Here is a 25,902-nt window from a genome sequence, read left to right as displayed (position 1 = left end):
TATGCTGGAGGGGGTCACTTTGGCAGAGATTGTTTCACTTGTGTAATATGCTTATATTTATTAATGACTAATATTCACACCTCCTAATTAGACCGTGGTGGTGGTGCTGCGGTTGTGTGTTGCTGTCTGGTTCAATTCTCAGCTATAGCATCTTCAGTGTGGAGACATGCGTGAATGGGCATCTTCGTTGAAGGTTGTGCGTCAGGGCTGGTAACTCGGCACGTAAAAATCAACTACCAATCTTTAGCAGACTGGAGTTCCGCTGTGGCGACCCCTAACCAGGAAAAGCCAAAAGACACTAGTGACTACAACAACATTCACATCTCCTAATTGTGTATTTTCCTTTTCTACTCCACTATCAGACAGGAATTAAAATTGGTCCAAATAACAGTGTATTCTGTATTTATCCACGATTCAGTTTTATCCTGCAGCTATTTCCTTATTGTCATTCAGACACACACATTGATTACTCTCATCTGTTACCTCCATTTTCTATGTCCTGTACCAAAATTCTTCCTAGTGTAACTACATTTACGTGCCAAATACAAACATTTTGTTATAAAATAAGAGTAACTATCCCCAGAACATTGTTGTGGTCCAAATGACAAGAACCCCTTCCCTCCAAAAAGACTGTTTGTACTCTATCAGAAACGTTTGCAATATCGACCTGAAACATAAACATCACACTCAAATTGCTTGGCCAACTTTACAATTCCCACAAACAGTAGAAATCTATCCGTTAACACTGTATTAGAAAAAAATATTAATGTTTTGTGTCTGTCTCCCACTGCTACTCTTCTTTTTCTTTGAGGTTACTTTATTTCTTCACCCCCTCCCCTTCTGTTACAGTACATTCATTTCCATCATCGTAAGTCTCATTAGCCAGGACAGAAGAGAAATCTGATGCTTACTTTTTGGCTGTGGCCACACTCTTCACAAGTTAAGAAAGGACAAGTTTGCTTAAATATCCTGTTTTACACAAAGAAAGCAGCCCTTTATTTTTTTAAGACACAACTACTATAATGCATGAAAAAGTTTGATTATCGAGGTGTTTTAAATTTTCACTACAAACAACTCCACATTACCTTCCCAGACCCAAGTCCAAAAATATTTTCTGAAAACTGTGCACAGCTTTACAATGTAGTTGTATCAATTATGCCGAAAAACAATGCAAACCATACAACCAAAAAACACACAACACTTGCAGGAAATGATACATTTTCTTTTTACTAGTTGTTTTATGCTTACAGACATACTGTGTACTATAACTAATACAATCATGCTCCCTGAATCCATTAGTCCTGTAATTCTTTCCCCTCTTCTCTCTGCCACATTGCATTTGACAAGTTTAGTAACAGCACAGTCGCAGATTCTATCTACAGTTCTAGTGCTTAGAAATCCAGCATTGTTACATTCTCCAGACATTATTTTTTGTACACTTTGCAAGCTAACAGTAATAGTTCTTAAATATAATATTGCTGTCTCTATTTGTGTTGTACCTGGCTATATGTTCTTTTCTATAACTTTAAAATAAATCAGCTTAGTTAACTTTTTTCATGTTTGGAGGCAAAGCAGCATAATTAGGAGAAGGTGTTTTTTTTAGTCTTTAAAAATGCAAAGCAGTCACTGTCTGGATTCACTTACTTTCGGAAAGTAAAATACTCCTGTACGTCTGAAATTACTTGTAATTCACCAGTAACTACATGACATGTAGTTGGATAAGGTACACATACTAAAACTAACCCTTGTAGAAGGTCTCCAACCTGTGGTCTGTGCATAATTTTACAGAATAAACAATCTTTTTTCCCCAGAGACTAGAAAGCTGAAGCATGTTTATTATACTGTACATACAGTTGCTGTGTCCAGCTATCATGACCACTCCCCCCCCCCCCAACATCCACCCCATACCACAAAACCTGATAGGGCAAGAAATCTGGTAAAGCCTAACAAGATGCAACATACAATGTTACAACTTCATGTTTCTTGCTACTTGCAAAATATCAGCCAGGCTAACGTCTACCCCACTCAACCACTATTAATTATTACTACCAGATTCCAAACATGGACATCGATGAAGGAAGGTTGTCTTGATGGACTACCACCTCACCAACCTTTCAGGCTACACCGCAGAATAACTAAGCACACTTCCAAACCCATAAGTATTACTGACAAAATGATCTTTCCACAGACCATGCCATAGTTTGGAGATTTAGAGTACATATTACACTTCTGACACATTCTGGCAATCCCTTTTCTTGTCTCACTGCCCTTTCAGACTAAATACTGTTAAAATACTGTTCTTAGATCTTCAAAAAGATTGTGCTGAGTAGCATATGAGTGAAAAATTATACAAATTTTAACAGACGCTACATAGTATTGAATAATGCACTCTTCAATGCATTTGCATTTACAGATAAGTATGCAAACATAAACTGCTCACATAACTGCTCCCTTTCACATCAGGAATTCTAATAGGAAGCTTTGTATCTCATACTCCCTTACTGGGGTATTGTTAGACTTAACTCCTTGCTGTCCACCTTATATAGTGCCCATGTACCACTACCTGTGGCAAATTATTTGGCATACCAGCAAGTATGAGTCAGGAAGAACAGCTGCAACCTCAGTGTTACAATTTCTTATGACACCAGGTGGAGAAAATTCTGTGATTTGTAATTATATGGATATTACCTTGCATCTATCAAAAGATTTAACCTAAGGCAATCTACTGTACTAGTAGTTGCAAATGTTTACAAATATCATCAGCTTCAGTCTGAAGCAATCTTAAACACGGCAACAGCAATTTCTTTTCTTCATACAGAATACAGAATAGGGCAACCTCTGCTCATTATAGTGTATGTATACTAATTTTACTGTTGTAAGAACCTGGCTTATAACAAACTATAAAATAAGGAATGCTGGCAATTAAACAGTGACTAATAAAAATGACATATTCTGAGAAATAGCTTATTTTCCTTCAAACACGTACCAATATCCCAGTCCAGCTAATGTCTTATCCTTGTTCCCACCACAGTAGTAGGTGCAGTAGTAGTATAAAGGGAGCAGACACAGTGTCAAAATACTTAGCTTACCTTTTGTTATGTTGTAGTGTAGTCAGTGTGTACTCCGAAATAAAATAAATCCTCTCTCCACGATCTCGCTCCTTCCTTCAGCTTTACCAGAAATATAAAAAACGACCGAACGGTGTTTTCGCGCATGCGCATACCAGCGGAAAGATGCTGGTATGAAAAAAATGTGAAAAAAAGAAAGTTGGCGCATGCGCAGAACAGCAAAAGTACGCGGACGTGTAAACACATGGAAAAAAAGTTAAATTAAAATTAAATTTAAGAGCTCTGAGAGCTGCATGCGGCCCGCGGGCTGCGGGTTGGACACTCCTGCTCTAGGATATCTAAAGGCATAGTAAGGTGCAGATGCTGTAGACAGTGCATTTACATCACAAGAGATCAGACCTTGGTGCTAAGAAATATTATGAAAAGCAAAATTCCATTTCAGGATGGCAATTCCACCACCCACAGGATGGTTTACCTGGCAACTGGTGCAGGATGTCCAGCATTCTGTGTTGGCAAAGCTGAGCGTGCCTTAAGGTCACTCATTTACGAACATATTTGTGACATCGCCAGCAAAAATTAAAATATAACCTTGTTCAGAAATTCTATTGAGTCCAATGGGTTTAACAAATTTAGTTTTGGTATACTGGAAAAGATCAAACTGGATCCTAGAGGGAGGACTGGAAGACTTTTTTAAAGGTACGTGAAATGAACTGGCAGCTCAGATTGGGAGACACTTTTCTCCCTGGGCTGAATGAGTATATATCCATTGCATTTGTCTTAAATGTAAAAGCTAACAAATTATAATTTTTACTCTTTAATGTGCATAATATGTTTGCATTTTCTGAATGTGCTGTTTATGTAAGGGAACAAATATTTTTGAGAGAAAATGTACTTATTCATGTGTACTGACTTCAGGGTCACCATATCTCATAGAAAGATCTTTTTATAAGTTTGAAGCATTTCTTTGAAGCAATGATTTGTCAGTTGAGTTTATCATTGCCAAAATCAGTAATTCCCTTTAGTTATATAAATATTTTGAAAGTATTCTCAGCCTGAAAAAGATGGTTTAGTAACTTGCTTGATTTCCAGTCATTTTTCATTTCCCTAAATATTTCTTTGTGGTCTTAATTTAGATCATTTTATGCCTTGGGCTGTTCAGCTGCTTTGACAAAATGATTTTAATCTGAAGTTGATAGCAAGAGGTTATGTTGGTATACCTAAGTATGTTTGCTGTATTAGAACATACTGTAATGAGAAAAATTATCCAGTTTTGATTCCAGTGGATTCAGTGTTGAAAGAGAGCGAGGCTGACAAATGTCCTTTTCTAGCACTTGATGTTTATTGTACAGGTACCATTAAATTATAAATTAATAGTGTTTGAAAAAAGTCAGCATTTTATACCAATTATGATTCAGAAAGCTTGACTATATGTGGCAATTAGCTTGATTAAACTGTCAAGAGCTTTGCTAGCATCTGTTAAAATAATTGTGACATCAGAAAAGTTAGCTGTCCTTGGCAAGAGATGGTTAGCTGTTTTACTGCATTCTTATACTTTGCTGAAATATAAGCAAACTGAAATAGCAACGTGACCAATGAAAGGATTTTCATTATATTTATATTTGTTAGCTTTGCACACATTTAATAGCCCTTGTTCTAGTAGTGCAGGTGGTAATTATTAGTGTTAATTTCTGCAGGATACGTTTATAAGTGTGTACTAGGCTAACGACCACTGGGCCTTTATAAGCCTTGTCAAGCATTCCAGTTGTATCACAGACGTTTATGTGCCTCAGAGGTTATTTTAAGGGGTATGTGTAAGCTTGGGCAGGATTTACAGACTGCCTCTGTCCATTAGGACACAGGTACTAAACCCCAGGTGTATGAAAATACACCCCAGGTCTAGCACCTGTGTCTCTAAGGGACAGAGGCAGCCTGTAAATCTTGTTCTAGCTTACATATACACCTTAAAATAATTAATCTTGCAAAAATATAAGTGTTTGCCTAATTACCATTATGGAATAATTTATAATTGCATTTTGTTGGAGCCAGACATCTTAATTTTTGGAAATTAATTTATTCTTTTTCTAATCTAGTTCAAAATAAGTCTGATATCTATGGGTTTAATGTAATGACTGTTTTAATATAGTTACATTTTTGTCAATAAATTGAAATGTTTGCTATGTTGTATATAGCTACAAATATGACCAAGCTATGACCGTTTTTTAAAATATTTGCTGCTTTCTTCTTTTATAAAATGAAAAATAATGTCCACTACTACATTTCAGTAATATTCTGCTGAAACTGATAGTGGTTTTGGTTGATTTGATTTACTGATTCACTTTTAATATTTCAGACTGATTTGCCTTGCTGCCTAATTTTTTTCATTGATAATTGTACACCATGGATATTACAGAAGTTCTACTTCATTTGATTCACTAGTTCATTCGGACAGATTTCCCTTGCTGCCGCAAAATCAATTCTATCTTTGATAACTATATGTGCTAGATTATAAAGTTAATTGACACTATATGTATGGTGTATAAGCTATATATTTTTGCTGTACAAAACCAGCTTTAAATAGGCAGTTTATTTATTTTAAATGCTGAATGTATCGATGTTGACCTTGAAAATCTGAAAAATTGCTACTTTTCCTGCAGATTATTTAATTGAACTTACATTAACCACTTAAGCATGATATTCAAATGGCTTACAGAAGATAAAGGAATACATCTTTCTTCTTGAGGACATAATATTGTTTTTAGATAGATTTGTGAAGTTTCCCCTAAACTTTGTTCTTTTGTTCTAAATATGTAATACCAGATTAATGCCCTTTTGAAATGTTTAGAAGAATGTGTTTTATAAAGTGATCAACATACTTTGCTGGATTTATTTGTCATTGAGTTTGTAATGATATTAAAATCTCCCTTAAGAATTATATATTCTGAATTTAACTGATGAAAATGTTTATGTAAATTATAAAAGGAGGCTGCATATTGAGTAAAAGATACACAAAAGGACATTGTTTTAAAAGTAGTTTTATACCCATTAGCTTTCAGTAGAAAAAAAGCTCTGCCTTTAAAAAAAAGTGTAATAATCTATCAGGCTAGCGTTTACACTGTGTGATTCTTTGGAACCTCTTGTAAAAGAGGACTGTGGTATATGTACAAATGACCCCTTAAGGACACCTGGTGTTTCAGATATGTGGCAGTTCTGAATGCCCACGACTTATTTCAAGTTGATTATTGGACAAACTCAGGCCAATAAAACCAAACCCCACTAGATGTAAACATGCATGTTTCAGTCTTGGTATGACATCATCAGCACAGTATAAGTGGACTGTTTGGCTAATGTTTAGAAACACAGGGTTGTTGTACCCAGCTGTTGTCCCTTACCATTAAAGTGTCTGCAAAATATCCCATCTAACAACTAAATAAAGGAGTAAACATGCCACACGGCCAATCCAGCTGAAAAAAAAAACAAGAAAACTGTAGCCAGGCTAGACTTTGTACTGTGTGATTCCTTGAAACCTCTTGTAAAAGAGGATTATTGGATATCTGCAAATGACCCCGTAAGGATACCAGGTGTTTCAGCTATATGGTATATATCCCATAATCCTCTTTTATAAGAGGTTTCAAGGAATCACGCAGTGCAAACTCTAGCTTGGCTACAGTTTTCTTGTTGCTTTTTTTCTATTTGGATTGGCTGTGTGGCTCGTTTACTCTTTTATTTAGTTGTTAGATTGGATATTGTGCAGACACCTTAATGGTTAGGGACAACAACTGGGTACAACAACCCTGTGCTTCTAAAGGTTAGCCAAACAGTTCACGTATGCTGTGCTGATGATATCATAGCAATAAAGAAACATGCATCTTCATAGTTAGTGAGCTTTGGCTTTATTGGTCTGGGTTTATCCATGAATTGACTTAAAAAGAAATAAGTTATGGGCATTCAGAACTGCCATAGAGCTACAACACCTGCTGTCCTTAAGGAGTCATTTTCATATATCCCATAATCCTCTTTTACAAGATGTTTCAAGGAATCACGCAGTGCAAACTCTAGCCTGGTTACAGTTTTCTTGTTGTTTTTTTCCAGTTTGATTGGCTGTGTGGCCTGTTTACTCTTTTATTTAATAATGTATTAGGGAATCATAGAAAATATAAGGCAAGTGGGCTTTGTGGCCATTTATGCCTTCCTGAATCCACCCTCAGACCTTACCTCACTTCTTCAAGGACAGATAGGCCAGTCAAGCCAGGCAGGAATTTTTGACTAAGCGTCTGATTGTCTAACTCCTTTTCAAAGTAAGATAATCTGTCACATCGCTTGATCAGGAATGGAGATTTGTTCCAAAGAAGGGGTAGTCATTGCTTGATTAATCTGCCTGTCCACCATAATTTGTTTATCTTCTGAAGGAGTTTCAGATCTCAGGTCCTAGTGTTCTCTGTACTGTTTGATTTATAGAGATATAAGAGGTCCTGGGCTGATGGATCCCTAATGACCCACAAAGCAAGGCACAGATAATCCCTAAGGAGTCTATAGGACATAGAATACAGGGACATAGCCTCCAGCTTGTCCTCATAGCTCAGGACTTTTAGGCCAAAGATTTTTTTTTGTTAAAAATCTTTGGGGTCTCTCCAACTACCTAATCTGTCTAGTAAGATACAGCCCAAAGAGGACATTGTGTTCTGTGATAGGCCTGATCAGTGTGGATTATATAAGGACTTCTTTAAATCAAGAGAAAATACCCTTTGTAATCAGCTGTGTCAGATAAAAGGATTTTCTCACCACTGTTGCTACATGATGACCAAAGGAGAGAGAATTATCTACCCATGTTCTAATGTCTGTCTCTACCCATGTTCCAATGTCTGTCACAACATCTTCATTTTAGAATGGGGTTTTGTCTATACTATAAACTTGGTTGAGGGATTGTTTAGTAAATGTGACAATATTGCACTTTTTAGCAGTTATTTTAGCCTATTTTCTGTGCATTAGTTATTAACATGTGTAAGTTCAAATTGTAGCTTTTAAATGTCTGAAGGAGATATGTGGATGCAAACTTGGTTAACTAGAAGTCCTGGTGTCTCATTTGGAGATCTAAGAAGTATATGCTGAAAAGTAGAAGACCTATTATAGACCTGCCACACTCACTATGCGGGTTTTGTCCCTCAGCCAATTTGCTATTCACCTAACTATGTAGGGATCAATTTGGACCACATTTAGTTTGTTAATTACATTAACATGAGGTATGGGATCAAATATTTTGTCGAGGTCAAGATATGCTGTAATGACAGCATGACAGCTGTTCACAGCTTGTGTTACCCTCTCAAAGAAGTTTACAGATTCATTAGCAGGATCTACACTTAACATTGGCAAACTGTTGGGGATCAAGTCCTACAAGATTTTTAATATCCTAGTTTACAAGCTCAGATATGACCCCTTCCATGGCTTTGCTGATGAGACTTAGCAAGCTAAAGGTTCTCTAGTTTCCAGGGTCAGTGGTGGAGCCACCCTTGTGAAGTGACATCACACCTGTTATGTGCCAAACCTCAGGGACAAAGCCAGTGGCTAAGGTCAGTTTGAACAGCTATAAGAAGAGATCCTACAATTTAGATCCTACATGTTTAGTGCTGTTCAACGGGCAGCCAGGTATGTATCAAGTCCCATAGAGGAAGTATTTTCTGTTTTTAAAAGTACCTTTAGCAAGTGCTGTTTTGTGATGATATCAGTTCTGAGATACTTAGGAATATGTGGGTTTAGTGCAGTTGTTAGCTAATATATTTGAGGTATCTACTGGATCCAAGTAGGTGGTATCATTTTGAATAAATTCTGTGCAATGTTTTATGTTATTTCTTAATTTCCTGGAATACCTGAAGTAATTAAAGAAGGAATTGTAATTATCCTTAGCTTCTGATGTTAGTCAAAGTTCATGGGATACCTTTATTTTCCTGATGGAATTTTTCTGTACCTTCCACAATTTTTTTATGTTGTCCTTGATTTGTCGGTCATTAGTTTTGCTGCATATTCTAAAAAGTTTTTTTTCTTTCTTTTATTCTATTGTTTATTTACGCATGTGGGCCACCAGACTGGTTTTCTCTTGAACTTCCTGTTTTGTTTGGTTTTGGTAGTAAGTATGTTATAGTTATACCTGAATTTTGAGATGTCATTATAGAATTGTGGGAGGTTAGTATGTTTGGAGTCTCAGAATACTGTGATATTCACATCTGATGGCTTGGGCATTTTAAAGGTTACCAGTTTCTGGTCAGACTTAACTAGAGCCAGTGGGATAGTGCATATAGATGCTGTATTTGTAAAGACCAGATCAAGAATATTTTGTCCTCTACTGTGTTCCTTGACTATTCTGTCCAGGGAGTTTTTGTTTATGAAATCAAGGATTTTTGAAGTATAACCCACATCTAAGCTATAGGTATTCCAGTTTATTGAAGGGTAGTCAAACTCTCCCAGGATGATTCATTTCCTATGTATTTAATGTGCATACAGTATTTCTGGAATTGAACACTGTTTTCAGAGGACATTGAGGGGGTCCTGTAAATTGCTATGATATGATAGATGGATTTATTTAGTATGATTTGTGGGTCTCTAGGAATCTGCCTTGAGGTAAAGTGCTATTTAACAAATACAAATACCCCACCGCTATTCCCATCTGGTCTAAAGGCATGGCAGGCATAAAACCAAGTTTCGGTAATAATAGCAACATGAGTGCGCTCCAGATGCAGTAGGACCTCAGGGTCAGGTGATTTGTTACTTGGTATCTTAGCACTAAGCAGTGCTACATTGATATTGTCTGGTTTTTGACTGACCTTCTTGTGTTTTTTAGTTGGGAGGTCCATTTGAGACAGTAAGAGGGGCAACAAGGGCTTTAGTCAGTGTACAAAAGCCTTGGAATGAGAGGTGCAAGCTGTCCTTGGAGACATAAGTAGAGCTGTACAGCAACTCATCCTAAGCTGACACATTGTAGGTCTCTTCGAGTGACACCATTCATTCAGCCACTTGTTGAAATCAGTCATCTTTTCTTTGTACCTTGGTGTCATTCATGGAGAAGGAAGGATTCCACTCAGTACCATGGACTTTCCTGCATTTGTGACATGCATGAAGAGCTCAGAAACATTTCTCTACATGTCCCTCAGAGTTTTGTATACCAGGTCGTTTATACCCATGTGGACCACCTCCATGTTGTAGTCGTATTTGTTCAGCTTGAGTGTCTTGATGGCTGTTGTAATGCCTCAGATCTTGGCATTTGAAAGACAACTCACAGTCCACGCAATCACCCTATTTTTGTCCAGCCTTGTGAGAGTAGAGTTTGTGTGCCTTACTATGGAGTCATCCATCACCAACATAGCTTTACTTAATAGTAGACAGTTTATGAGTACTGAGATTGGGGGGGTTTCTTCTGGTGACTCTCAGCAATGGGTGTGGTAGTAAGTGTTGTGTTTGATTTCATCTGGTGACTCTCGGCAATGGATATGGTAGTAAGTGTTGTGTTATTTCCTCTAGTCACTCTCAGCAATGCATGTGGTAGTAAGTCATGTATTTGACTTCATCTGGTGACTCTCAGCAATGGATGTGGTAGTAAGTGTTGTGTTTGATTTCATCTGATGACTCTCAGCAATGGATGTGGTATTAAGTGTGTTTGATTTCCTCTGACTCCTGGTCTTGTTTTACCTTAGAGGGTTATGCAGTGACTTTTGTTACAGCCTCAGAATATGACGATTTTTCAGGTATTTGTGAGGAGTGCTGGGAAGGTGGGTGGTGCTCAAAGACTGTGTTCACATTTGAGAGTAATCCCTGCATCTTAGCTAAATGCTTGCATCTCTCACAGACAGTTGGTGATGAGGTATTTGTTTATTTTCTGTGAGCATCAGGCAATTGCTACATACTGCCTGATTAGACCAAGTAATACGAGGCCATCAACTCAGAGAAGACAAGGTAGCTTATTGGTAGCCACATGCATTGCTGAGAGTCACCAGATAAAATCAGTTAGTCCGAAAGTTTAGAAATATGGATGTAAGACTTATTTGTATAGGATATGACTTTCTTGAATAAATGCTTATGAGTGCAGGATAATTAATATTATGTAGTAAAATAAAACATTTGCAGTATAATAAGTATTGGTAGCACTCTAAGGTAGAAACAGCTAAAACTATTTTACTTGGCCCTGAAGCTGTAGTGTTGCCTGCTATTCATACCTCTCAACTGTCTAGATTTTTGCAGAATGTTCATATTTTTGGTGTATTCCTCATAAAATGTGTTTTTTTTTCCTGGCAAATCAACAAGGATTAAATTAATTAAATAATAAGGTACATTGGAGTTTTAGACTTCATATCCCTCAGAAAAATGCATGCTAACGCAACACCTTTTATTCTAGAAACTTTCTGAGTTCATTAGGGCAATATTTAAAATATATCCCTGATTCTGGTCCTTTGTCTTCCATTATTTTTGGCTTTGTATGCTGCTGCTGCTAGAAATGTCTCTGTCTAGTCTTGTTAATAGTAAAGTTTCAGTTAAAGCGTCTGCATCATTTGAGTACAAGTTTGAAGGGTGAAGAGTAAAGTGAAGCTCAACACAATGTAGCTGTGCTAAGAAATCAAAGTAAACAAGAAGAAAAAAATCTTTTAGTTGAAAAATTCTGAGAAAAATCAGTAAAAATTAAGGAAAATGACATAAGCCAATCAAAACTGATTTAAATAATTATGAACAGCACAAAACCCAGTTGAAAAAGAGTATAAATAGTAAAATACCTTCAATTAATAGTAGTATCTTCAGATTCAAAGAAAACATAATAAAATACAGAAAACATGGCAGAATTTTTTTTTCAAAACTGATTGAAATTGTTAAATGACTTGCGTGCATTGGAAGAAATGTATTTTCCTGCTTTGTGGATGCAAAACAGTCAAAATGCCTCTTTGTAGGGTAAGGCAACAATGACTGACTGCTCATGCAATATAAATATTAGGGAAAATGAATGTTGCAAACAGCTAAAGCTGCAGCCAATAGTGTTTATCTGTCCAGAGCTGCAGAAGTCACCCTCACTCTCACCAGATTTAATGACCACAAGCTCTAGATAACTTGCAGAGTTGGCCAAAACTGTCTGTCTGTTCCAAGTTTGAAAAGTGACTAAAAGTATAACAATTAAATGCAACAATACTGATTAATCCCCACTTAATGGCACAAAAAGCACATTAAAAATGTTAAATGTAAAATCAATTCAGTTAATAGCTATTGTTTTAAATGTAGAGGAAAAAAGCATTAAAAATGCAGACAAATGACAGAATCAACAACAACAAAAAGAAGACAATTTAAACAGCTAAGCACACACACAACCCACTTGAAAAAGCAGTGCAGACAAAGAAGAGAACCTACAAAAAACTGTTTTAAATAGCTAGGCACAGCACAGAATCCACTTGAAAAAAACAATACAGACAGTAAAACTTCAGTTAATAGCTGTAACTTCAGATTCAGAGAAAACACAGTAATATACAGAAAAAATGTCCAGTGAACTAAATGGGCTTTCCTGCTTCCTGGCTCCAAAATGGAGTCAAAAATGCCTCATTTGGTTTTCACTTCTGCACAGGAGTTTCAGCTTCCAAGAGTCTTAGAGTAGATATAGTCCAGACTTTTAATCACTACAGAAAGCCTTGCCAGTTTAATGTTAGCTGAACTACAAATAGACAACTTGAGATTCCATAGCCTGCTATCAACAATTATTTTTATTTTGTATTTTTACCAAACTTCCCATGACCATTTCCCCTCTTCTGCCTAGACAGTAGCATCCCACTTTACTCTGTGGGACAGTCTGTCATCTTTCTGAGGGGAAGTCTCCTTGATTGTCTGGGCTTTGAGGTGAAGGATGAGCAAAAGGTAACCATCATCTGTGGGAGGAATTTTTCTTTCCTGCTTTTTCTGGCTTAACTCATTTCCACTGGTGGAAATGCACACTGCTGGACCCTTCTGTATGTGTGTACTCCTGTGTTTGTTCAGCGAAGGCCACCATATCCCATACTTACATACTGCATACCGTACACCACTCTGCTTAATAGAAAATGGAACCTGAGTGGACTGAACCACCTCCTTCCTACAAGTTGGGCAAACCAAAGTCATTTTTTCTCTCCCATCATTTGCCATGTGGCTCCTCCAGCACTTAGGCTGCTAGTCATGCCAAGGTCACCAGGTCATTTGGGGCATAATCATGGTTTTTATTCCTGTGCATCATGCAGCTAGGATAGCAGGGATATTTTTGATGTCATTAGCTGTGCTTAATAGAAACAGTGAATACTGGATATATTTTTGAGTATATTTTGGTATATTACTCCTTTTTGTGGAGTGTTTCAACCCATAAATAAGTGACAACATTTTCAGCATATTCATTGCCATCATTTTGTAACATCCCAGAAAAAGTCCACCTGGGTTGACACCTCTCCACATTTTCCTAGGTGCAACAGTTCAAACCTTTAGCCAGACAGGATGACTATTTAGTACAGTAAGTAGAAATAGAACATTAAATTAAAAAATAAAAATCACTAAATAAGTCATCATAATCGCAACTCCAAAACTACAGTCTGAGAAAATATCTTGTTATTTCATTCGGTGCTTAATTTAAAATGTAAAGTGCTTCTAATTCAGATGCCTTGTCTTGTAATAGCCTTAAAGTTTATGTTTGGGAAATCAAATGGATGGTGAGGGAAAGAATTATGGAACATCCTTGTGATGTAAGAAACAGTAGAGTAAATAATCCTGTAGCAAGACATTTTATGGAAAGGCAGCATAATTTGGTGGATTTGAAATTTGTGATCATTCTTAAACATCCAGCTAATTTTCGATTCAGTTTGAAACATTGGCTGTGTTATAAGGATATCTATAGCCCACTTAGGCAGAATGTAGATACAGATAAACAGATAATTCTTTAAGACTACATAATGACTATTGATTAGTTAGTTAATTATTTATGTTAGTTAATTTAAGGATGTGACGAAGTAAATATGTAGAATTCTTTGCATCATTTGTCTCTTTGGAAGACTGGTGGGTGAAGGCACTAGGGGCTTTTAACATCTAATAAAAGTTTTAGCAGACAAGTGTTTGTATTATAGGTAAGAAAATATTCTCAGTCCTCAAAGGGGCTGTTTCAAGATACAGAAAATTAACTTGTGGACTATAGTCTAGCTGTTATATCAATGACCATGGAATGGCAGCTTGCTAGCAAGGGACTTGAACAGCTATACAGGCATTTAGATTACTGCTGGGGAAGGATATCCCCAGCCTTACCTATTACACTGGTAACAGTGTACCACAATGTACTGTTCTGCATATGGCCTCCCGCATGAAACTAATAGTTAAGTTGTAGATATCTTATATAATTTCTGTTATGGATTTTAAAATCAGCGAACAATATAAATATTTGTTTTATAAACAAACATGAATTTTAATTACTGCAGACATTTGTTGCATATATATATACAAATATTGTAATTTAAAAAAAACTTAATTATTTAAAGTAGATCTTATGCTTTAAACAGCATTTGTAACTGGACTTGTTAATTAATTTACTAACGTTTTAGTCAAACTAATTTGCTGAAATGTAATCTATGACATTTAAAATACAGCTTTGCTAGCAGTTTTTGTTGAAAAAACATTACGTTATGTTTTGCAGTAAGATAAGGCATTTCTGTATGAGGAATATTGCTGGCTCCCTTTTTTAAGCTTTCTGTTTAGTCCTCTTTGCCCAGGTACATTACTGCATCGGCTCCTTAGTTATCTACAGATAGCATAAAAATAATAGAAACATTGGCTAATAGTTTGAAATTGTACTCATTTCCACTGGCTGCATGTTGGTATCCCAGAATATTGACAATATTCACAATAAATATCTGATCAGCATCGTGAGTGTCACTTATGTAGCAATCCAAGCAGAAAACCTTCAGCTGATGAAAGAGCAGGGTCCATGGACTTGTTGGTATTAGTTGTGAACAGCTTTCTGGATATTGTTTTAGCTCCAAAGTAGTTGCTGTCTTTCCACTGGATAACAAAAATGGGCTGCAGTTTCTTGAGTTCATTTTGTCAGCATGCAAAGTGTTGTGTATGTTTTATTGAAGGTTTTATGTTATCAGAGGCTCAATATGTTACAAATCGGTTTGTCACAGAAGCTCTGTAATGGCATCTCTGAGATCCCATGACTCAACAAAGAGAAAAATTTTGTTTATTTCCATGCCCCCACTTTTCTCCAAGTTTATGTAACCTCAGAGGCACAGAGGTAGTATACATATAGAGATTGTGGGGGGTGGGGTGCTGGGGACACAGCCCCAGCATTGGGGAATGTGTGGGAGATGCATTCTCCCTCCAAAACTGACAATTTTCTAGTTTTTGTGCAATGTTTTTAATGTCTGTGTTTTAAGTGGAGGTATGTCATGTTTTATTTATTTATTTAGTTAGTTATTGTTTTTGTTGACCAGGTTAGTCTCAGTAGGTTGTAGTCTCTTTTCACGGGACCCAGGGTGGTACTTATACTACTAGGAAAAATTTGGACAGAGTATCAGGGAACTTCCCCTACTCTATGTAATAGACGTTGAGGGATCTTTGACATCCACCTGAGCTACCACCAACTCAAGCAGATGGGGCCTTGGTGTAATGTCTCATCCAAAGGACAGCACACTCAGGTGTGCAACACCCTCCACTTATGACGCACTTCATCTACCTGGCATGGGAACAGAATCCACAGCCTTCTACACCAAAGCCGAGTGTGCTATCTGTTGTGCCACTAACACTAACAGCAACTGATATCTTGCTTGTGATATTTTGCATTTCAGCTAAGGAAAAACAGAAACATTAGAAATCTGCCACCAAGGCCTGAACATGTCCCACTGTACTCATCCCTCATTAGACCTATTATAGAGTACAATGCCCCGTTTGGTATGTACCTCACAAGACATCTGCAACAGCTGGAAAGGCCTCAGAAATATCTCACTAAAAGAATCACAGGCCTAAAGCAGATGCTATATGTTGTCCGTCTAAAATAACTCCAGCTATACTCTGTGGCATATCGTCTACTCAGAGGCGATCTCTGCTTAACATGTAAGACCATGTCAAACCCTGAGCTGTTGGACATGCTCCAATTAAAGAAATCCCAATCCCTCAGAACCACACACTCCAGGGATCTAAACCTTGTCATCACAATGAACAAAACATGCTGGAGGGATAGGTTCCTGACCCAGAGACTCCCCATACTCTGGAATAGACCGCCCATACATGTCAAGTAGAGCGCCTCCTTGGCCCTTTTCAAAAGGAACCTTGACGATTGGATGGGAGATAGGAAATTCACCCCGGGGATCATGTCAGTTGCTCTGCTAGACAGGGGCCTGGAGAAGTAAATATTGTGGGAAGAAATATCCAGGGAATTGTTATGGCTAGGCTTGTATAGGCCGTAGGGCCGATAGCCTAATACCATCCTATGAACCTATGTAACCTGCTGCACATTCTTATAAGACGTATCACCTATAATGTTTGATATGTACATGACATCTGTTTTTTGATCGTATGTACATGACATCTGTTTTTTGATCGCTAGGACTATCTGATGGCACTATCCCTGCAGCGAGAACAAAACGAAGAGCTGAACTGTGAGCAGTTTCCAGAAGGAATCAGCGATCTGGAACTAGCGAAAAAGCTGCAGGAGGAAGAGGACAGGCGGGCATCACAGTTCTATCAGGAACAGGAACAGGCAGCGGCAGCTCAGGCTCAGGTAAATCGTAACAGTTCATGTCACGTATGTAGAGTGTAAGCCAAAGATGTGCCGACTACACACACGCTGTCCTGCTTAATGAGAGAACTCTGTGTCTTAAGGGGGAAAATGAGGCAATAAATTATTCTGAATCATTTCTCGTTTTGTATTGGTTTAAAAAACTTAACTACTAGTCTGGAAAAAAGGTGCCAAGAGTATAGAAATGTTTTGATTGACAATATTTATTTCATAATTAATTCATTGTCTTTTAGTCTTTTTTCACTAGGTAGGACTTAAAAGAAGCAAGCATGTGTTCTCAAGAGTGGCATGAGAAATTTGATCTGGTTAGTGTCTTCTTCAGACTTGCACCACAAGCAAGTTATATTTGTGGGAATCAGCACAAGTCACGAACACACTAAGAGGTCATAAACTTAACCTGCTAAACTGTATTTCTAGAGTGGCATGAAAGACACTGTTTTCTGATTCAAATGCTTAAAACTGCATAGTGTCACATTTATTACATCCAGAAGTGAAATTAATAGTCATTCTATTACTGTAGTTGGACATCCGAGCGATTCTTCATTAATAGAGAGATGGTTACACTAAAATCAGTAACATCTTCACATCAGAGGTCACAAGTCCTGTCCCGTCCCTTATAGGGGAGGGGAAAACAGGTACCTCAAGTGAAGATGGTTAATTACGTTAGAGTTTTCTTCAGGTATTGGGGATCAACAACAGTGCTTGCAAGTGTTATACTGTACTGTGGTGGCAAAGCGAACGTGGAGATCTCATGTTACTCTTTTTCTACTTTTATGTCATGTTTTCCAAAAATTTACTGTATGCTCTAATTATCTTGTAAGATATTGAAATTGTCACTGATGTTTGTCTTGCCACTATGTTGCTGTGTTTTTACATTGTAAGCTATTGCTTGTTAGTTGTACATTACCAAAGTACAGAATTCTACTTTTATTCATGTACTGAGGAGTTTATCTCCCTGGGCCGCCACTGAAAACAGGCTCTGAATGGCCCAGTGGACTTTCCTGGTAAACAAATTGCAAATAAATAGATATATGTCAGAGCTCTCAGTTAATCTTTTGGTGTGTGTTCTTATACACACCTACGGTCAGGAACTTTGGTTAGGGAACAAAGGGGTGAGATTTTGGATACAAGCAGAAGACATGAGATTCCTCCACGAGGTAGGCTGTGGTGCTGCCTTTGGTACAGTGAAGAACTCACCAGTCCTGGAGGGACTGCAGAGTACAGCAATCCAGGAGGGTGTTGGAGCACAGGCTGTGTTTATCCAAGTGGAAAGGAGTCAATGGAGATGCTTTGGACACCTTTTTAGAATGCCTGCTAGTACCTCTGTTGTGAGGTGTACTAGGCATGGCCTACTAGAAAGAAGCTGCAGAGCCATGCCACATGGGAAGGTTACTTCTCTCAGCTTCCCAGAAAATGTCTGATGATCCCACAGGATGAGAAGAAGAAGTCTGGTATGCCATGCTTAGATTGCTGTCACAATGACCCTCACCAGCACAAGCATTTTATATAAAATAGATGGGTGGATTGATGCTGTAAATATGAACAGAAGAGCACTTGGCCTGCAGCAGTCGGCCATTTTGAATAGGTCCTTAGTTTTATCTTATGACCTATATAATATTCTCAACATTCTGATAAGTATGCCGCTTGTGCTTTAGTTTCTCTTATTGGCTAATCTCAACTGTCTCTCGAATTGGCCAGACTAAAATTTGCCATACAGTGTCTAAATATCCTTCCATGGGTGACATCATTAATTTATTTAAAACCTCTAAACGGCTTGGCATCTTTATAACTCTCACCGTCATGTGACTATCCCTCAACCTTTACTGTAGAAACAAAATTATGCCCAGCTGAAGGCTTCCTACCGGGTTAAGATGTACCTCCCACAGGATAATGATTTGCTTTGGCAAAACACTTTCCTGCTCCATATGAAGCATTCTGCTGTAGTCTACATACTTGCTTCAGAAAAGGTTTGTTGCAGCCAAGAAAGTACAATTGTGTAAAATCCTGTCATAACAGTAGATGTCCTTCTCTTCACTGTTGCAGTATTCTTCACAGTAGGGATCCCCTGCCAAGGAAACATCCATCCAGTATACCAAAGCTTTTTACATATTGTAAGCACTGTGTCACACTTGCAGCTTCTCTGTGACATTGTGCCTTAAAGACTGTCTTAGTACTTGCTCTTTTGTGTGTGTGTGTGGGGGGGGGGGGGGGTTCTGAGCTTCGGAACCTTATGGCCAACCCTCCCTTTTTGATTTTTCACAGGGACAGGGTATCCCTTCATACTAATCCTTCATTTATTCCCAGCTCAACTCCCTTCCTTTTTTCCTTCTTCTCAGTCTGCTAGTGAGAGGGTCCTACATACCTGGGATTTGCACAGACAGCTCAGGTATTATTTGGATAAAAGTAAGGCCATTCATATTTCTGACCAGTTTTTTTTATTTCTTTTCATCCTAGGACATTGAGTTTGACTGTTTCTAAGCAAACCATCTCCTCTTGGATATACTAAGACCATTTCCTTTTGTTATCTTTTCATGGTAAATTTCTGTCTACTTCTGTTCGGGCTCATTCCAGTAGGACTGTTTCCTCTTCTGGTGCTTTCTTCAAGGGGTTGGACACCAATTTCATCCTTAAAGCTACTACTTGGTCTTCAGTGTATACCTTTTCTAAACATTATAAATTAGATATGATTTCTAGGGCCAGAGCAGGTTTTGATCAAGCCATTCTACATGGGTTTGTTGAGGGCTCTTCCCAGCCTTCCACCTCCCAATCTTTTTTTGAGCATTTGTACTCCCCCTGCTGTGAGGACTACTGCAGCAGGGATATAGAAGGACATAGTACAGCTGTGTAAAATCTTGCCATAACAGTGGATGTCCTTCTCTTCACTGTTGCACTATTCACTCTCTCCCTCCAACCCCTTTTCTTTAAAATTTTTCCCCTCTTTAAAGGGTCTCCCTTTTTGCATTTTCCATCTGCATTTTCTCCTTCTGGATGTGCATAAGACTTTTTTGTCCTGTGAAGACTTTTTTCTTGTAGGGCAATTCAGTTCTTAGTAGCTGCATCCATACATCACCTTTATGCCCTATGTCCTGTACAGGGAGCATAAGTGTGACATACTGTGCATACAAGACCTAAAAGGTTTTGGTATATTGGACGGATGTTGGGTTATCCTTGCCAGGAGATCTACTGTGAAGAATACTGCAACAGAGAACAGGGCTACAAAAGGATACCTACTTATAATGCTGTTTATACATGCATCTACCAGACCTCATATAACACCTGTTGTTATGACCTTTATGAGCTCTTGCACTGTATCCTTATATCTACCAAGAAAATATTTCAGCAGGGTTACTTTTCTGCAGCCTTGACTGTAGTGATTACTGTCTACTGCACAGTGGCTAGCTTAGGTTCATAGGTTCATAGGTTCATAGGTTCATACTAGGCTATCTGCCCTAGGGCATTTATAAGCCTAGCCAGAATGTGTTTGGCTTTCGCCACCCATTTTAAATTTATTTTGCTATGCCCTTTTTCGAGGTTAGTATACTGTGCCTCTGTCTAACAGTGACACAGAAGTGATACCCGAGGTAAACCTACGATCTCCCATCCACTCATCAAGATTCCTCTTGAAGAGAGTCAATGAGGGACTCTGCCTAACCTGGACTGGGATTTTATTCCAGAGTGAAGGGAGCCTCTGGGTTATGAATCTGTCCCTCCAGCATGTCCTATTTATTTCAGTGCTGAGGTTCAAGTCTCTCGAGCGCGTAGCTCGATGGGATTTGGATTTTCTGAGGTGCAGCATGTCCATTAATTCAGGGTTGGACATGGCTTTATACGTCAGGCACAGATCGCCTCTGAACAGGCAGTATGCCACTGAGTAGAGCTGAAGTTTCTTTAACCGGGCAGCATATGGTATCTGTTTGAGCCCTTTGATCCTCTTGGTGAGGTACTTTTGGGGTCTTTCCAGTTGCTGCAGGTGTCTGGTAAGGTACATCCCAAAAGGGGCATTGTACTCAATTATGGGCCTGATGAGGGATGAGTAAAGAGGCACAATGACCTCCCCTGATCTAGATGTGAATCCCTTCATGATTAGGTGGGCTATATAAAATGTTTTTCTAACCACTTTGGCCACGTGGTTGTCAAATGAGAGATTGCTATCAACTTGGGTCCCCAGGTCCCTAATTTCTTCTTCTGTACTTAATGGATTACCACCTATATGGTAATTTGTGGGCACTTTGTTTTTGCCAAAGGGGATGACTATACACTTTTTGGCATTTAGCTTGAGGCCATGGCTCTGGCACCAGTTGTCTGTTTCTATGAGGCCCTTTTGGAGGATGCTTGTGTCGGCTGGAGAGTCAATTATGGCACCCAGTTTGCAGTCATCTGCGAACTTGGTCAGCCACAGTCCTTCCGTGTTGGCCTGTGCCTCCGAGAAATATATACCGAACAAGAGAGGTCCCAGGACTGAGCCTTGTGGGACACCACTTGTAACTGGTTTGGAGTCTGACATGGCTCCAGCAATTCTAACCATGTGGGTTCTGTCCTTGAGCCAGTTTGCAATCCATCTAGTGACATAGGGGTTTATATTTAAGCTGGTGAGCTTATCTATAATGCCTGAGTGGGGTATTGTATCGAAGGCTTTTGCGAGGTCCAGGTAGGTTGTGTGGACCACCTTCCCCTCGTCAATGGCCTTGGTGACTGTTTCAAAGAAATCAACCAGGTTTAATAGGCAGGATCTGCCCTTAACAAAGCCGAACTGGGTAGGATCCAGTGTCTGTAGGTCCCCAATATCTTTATTTATGAGGTCCATGATGATCCTTTCCATAGCTTTGCAGACCAAGCTAGTCAGGCTTATGGGGCGATAGTTTCCAGGATCCGTTGAGGCACCACCTTTATGGAGAGGGACCACTGTTGCTGTACGCCACTCTTTGGGCACATATCCTGTAGTAAGGCTGAGACTGAACAGTAGTTTTATGTTTGGGTTTAGCTCTTCTTGGAGTTCATGTAGGACGCAGCCCGGGACACCGTCTGGTCCCATTGATGCTGTGTTTTTTGCTTTGGAGAGGGCTGATATGTCAGGGGGGCAGCACTCTGCTGGGATAGATATTTGCCCTTTTGGTGGGGAGGGGGGGGAGAAGTTTGCGCTGAACCTGTCAGCTAGGATGTTGGCAATGTCTGTGGGTTCAGTGTATTTTTTGTCATTTTGGAGTAATTCTAAGCATATCTGGGAATTACCACCCAGGTTCCTAACATAACTAAAGAAAGCCTTGTGATTATCCTTAGTGTCCTGTGCAATTTTTCTCTTGAAGCTGGCCTTAGACAATTTTATGAGTGCCCGTAGTTATTTGCTAATACTGATCAGTGATGCCTTCCCTTTTTGGGATTTTGCTCTATCATTTAGTAGCTTCCTCCTTCTATTGTATAGTTTGTTTATGGCTGGGGTCCACCAGACAGGACGTCTGCCTTTGGAGGATTGGGTCTTGGTTTTATTTGGGATCGCATGATCCATGCATTCCTGAAGGTGTTCATAGAATGCGTTTATAAAGGATTCTGCGGTCTGGGCCGTATTTTCCACAGGCCCGGGGCTTTGAAGGATTCCACCTCGGTTTTGAGGAGTGTGAAATTTGCTTTAGAGAAGTTTTTCACTGTGGTTTTCTGGGCAGGGGGTGGGGTCGGGATGTGAATATCCAGTGAGATTAGTTTATGGTCTGATCTTACTAGTGAGGGATACACTTCTGGTCTGGAGCATAGAGTCCCCATGTTGGTGATGATCAGGTCCAGTATGTTTTCCCCTCTTGTGGGAGTGGTAACAAGTTGTTCCATAGCATTTGAGTTTATAAATTCTAGGAACCTTTGGGCTAGGGTGTTGGAGCTAGAGTAATGCTCCCAGTCTATGTTTGGGTAGTTGAAGTCGCCCAATATAATGGTGTTTGGAGAGACCTTCATATTTTCCAGTGTTCTCAGGAAGGCCGAGTGGGGTTCCTGGGTTTGGGAGGGTGGTCTGTAGCAGGCTATAAACTGGAAGGCAGTTTTACCCACTGTTAGTTGCACATGGATAGTCTCTGATGCTTCGTGCTTTGCCACCAACCTGGAGGTGTGGGTATCTTTGATGAATATCGATACTCCCCCTCCTTTTGTCATGAATCATCTCATCCGTCAGTACATGCACTGTTTCTAAAGAAATCTAGTATCTCTGTCACTGAAGTTCAGGTGCATGAACAATTTTATTACTGGCACACATGGTAAAATGTAAAACGTTCAAATATCTGGGAAAACAAAACAACAGAAGGGGCTTTCTTCCCAGCACCCCCAGTGGGGGAGGGGGACTTCACCTCCCACACTTTCTTACTTGTATATTGACCCCCAAAGTTGCACATCTCTGAGGTAGTCAGCAAGTCCATGACCTTTGTTATTACAGACTGACGTATTTCATCGTTGATATAATTGCCAATATTACTCTTCTTTATTAAAGTGCTAAAACTAGACTAGCAATTAAGGGTGGAGAAACACTGATTGACTAGGGACATTTTTGGGAGTTGGAAGGAACACTTCAGGAAATCCTACCCCTTATGTACCTACCCTATTTTGGGGTGGCAGGGCAAGAAGCAGCTGCTGGGAATTGGTCCACTTCTGCAAATGATGTCACTTTGGCAATTAAACATTTCCGAGGCATCAGGGCTGTAGGAGTGGATGAGATGAGACAGATTTGTTGAAGGCACTGTATTTTTTGGGGCATTGCTGTTGAAAGCGCATGGTTATGTGGAAGATGGGGACATTACCTCTAGATTAACCAAGCCGGATGATATGTTTCCTATTTTCAGAAAATTGACAGGACATTTTATTTATTTATTTATTTGTTTTACATATGTTAACCGTGAAAGCCCGACTGGACACAGGTCCATTTTCAGAGGAGGCCTGGGGAGATAAGCTCCAAACAGCACATACATAGAATAACAAATTACATGGAACATTCGTTTCATGTTGTGAGAGCTTTCATTGCATACACACAAGGAGATGATACATACAGTATGGAATACATTAAATTAACAGTTCATACAAAAGTCAAACATTGAGGTACAGAGTACCAAAGACCTAAAGAGAGGCAGAATTTCATATTCATGAGACAGACTGCCTGAGAGTAGTTGGGATACAGAGGAGTTACCTTTTTAAGGGTTAGCCCAGTGAATGGCATGAGCATAGCTAATTATTCTGAAAATGTTTTTTCAGGAGTTTTTTAAACTGAGTAGTGGAGGTGGTAGAGGTAGCATTGCTTGGTAGGGTGTTCCATTTTTTGGCAATGGTGCTGGCAAAAAGGGATTTGCCAGCATCATTTCTATGCTTGATGACTTTTATGAGGTTTTGGTTGCTGGATCTAAGAGTTCTAGTGGGGATGTGTGGTTGTATGAGTTCCTGTAGTGCAGGGGTTAGGTTGGGAAAGTAGTAGAGTTTGTGAGCAGTAGATAGTTGGTTGAGTAGCAGCATATGAGGTAGTTCCAACCAGTTAACATGGGACCTATAAGGGGATTCGGTAGCAAATTTAGCGATTTTGTTGTAACAAGATTCCATTCCGGTTTGCAGGAGATTGATTAAGATGGGAGAGGCATATAAGAGGATGGATAGGAGATGGGTTCTTGCAATGGTTGCTTTGGTGTTGTTACTCATAAAGTGTTTATTCCTATAAATGAGTCCAAGTTTTTTGTTAACCTTCTTGATGGTTTGAGCAATGTGGATGTCAAATTTAAAATTGTTGTCAATTTCAACACCTAGCAGTTTTGTGTGCATGGGAGGGCTGATTTGAGTGTTGCCTTTGGATTTGATGGAGAAGCTATCACTTAGGGGTGGTGATTTTCCTGGGCCAAATATAATAAGTTTGCTTTTTTTTTGGGATTGAGAAGAAGTTTGATATTGGTGAAACATGTTTCTGCGAGGGTGAAGTAGTTCTGGGTTAAGGACTGGAGTTCATGTAGTGTGGAGGCGGCACAAATAAGAGTGGTGTCATCTGCATATTGTACTACTGACACAGAGGGTGAGGATAAAGTGATGTGGTTAGAATATAAGGAGAATAATAAGGGAACGAGAATAGACCCTTGAGGGACTCCTATAGTAACTGGCAATAGGGGGATAGTTGGTCTTTCCAGAGAACTGTTTTTTTTTGACAGCCAGATAGGTAGCTGTTAAACCAAGCAATAGAGGAGGGGCTTATGTTTATGCTAGATAGAGAATTGAGAAGAATGCTGTGGTTAACCATATCAAGGGCTTTTGATAAGTCTAAGAATATGGAGGATACAAACAGACCATTGTTTCTGTGGTGGTTAACTATATCCGTGAAAGATAGGAGGGCTGTGGTGGTGTTGTGAGATGGTCTAAAGCCATGTTGTGAAGCAGAGAGAGAGAAGGTTATCTTTGAGGTGTTGCATTAGTTGCGTGTGAACCACTCTTTCTAATATTTTGGACAGAGGTGATAGGATTGCAATTGGACGATAATTGCTCAGCTCTAAGGAGTTTCCCCCTTTGTGTAGTGGAATGATGTGTGAGGTTTTCCAGGAGGTGGGTACTTTGTTTTCCAGCAGTGATCTATTTATGAGAATAGAGACTGGTTAGGCTATGGCATCAGCTGATATCTGAAGGAAGTCTGCTGGAAGCTTATCAGCTGCTAGTGTGGTTGGTTTTAGTTTTTTGAGGAGCTTAGAAATTACCTTGGTGGACACGGGGTGGAGGTTGAAAGTGGGGATGTTGGGTTGAGTGTTGAGAAGGGTGGGGGTATTTGTTGGTGTGGGACTACTGATACTGTATTGGGCAATGGCCAGGGTTGGACAGTTTCTGTAAAGAATTTGTTGAATTGTGTGGGAATGTCTTTAAGATTGCTAGGTAGCACTGGGGATGGGGTGGTGGTTTTTCCTGGGCGGAGTATGTTATTTAATGTGGCCCAAAATTTCTGGGGTTTATGAGCATGTTTTTCCTGCATGTTTTTGTAGTAATTGGCTTTGTCTAGTTTGATTTGCTTTTTGGTTTTGTTTCGGAGTTCTAGATAGTTGTTTTATTTCACTGATACTGTGTCCAAGATTTGTCTCTTTCTTTCAT

At 39.1% G+C, this 25,902-nt stretch overlaps 1 protein-coding gene across 1 annotated transcript in view; it reads left to right on the top strand.

Moving 5' to 3' along the window:
• MINDY2 (MINDY lysine 48 deubiquitinase 2) overlaps nucleotides 1-25,902 on the top strand; it is a gene marked incomplete in the record, with an annotated part of 1,894,024 nt that overhangs the window by 1,727,159 nt on the left and 140,963 nt on the right. Inside the window, 1 exon segment of the mRNA XM_044078895.1 lies at nucleotides 16,636-16,809. Within this exon segment, the coding sequence (XP_043934830.1) occupies nucleotides 16,636-16,809 (174 nt within the window).

This window comes from Protopterus annectens, chromosome 7.part1, assembly GCF_019279795.1.
Source record: "Protopterus annectens isolate FY-2018-M chromosome 7.part1, PAN1.0, whole genome shotgun sequence".
Lineage (NCBI taxonomy): Eukaryota > Metazoa > Chordata > Ceratodontiformes > Protopteridae > Protopterus > Protopterus annectens.
This window is presented reverse-complemented; position numbering and strand designations above follow the sequence as displayed.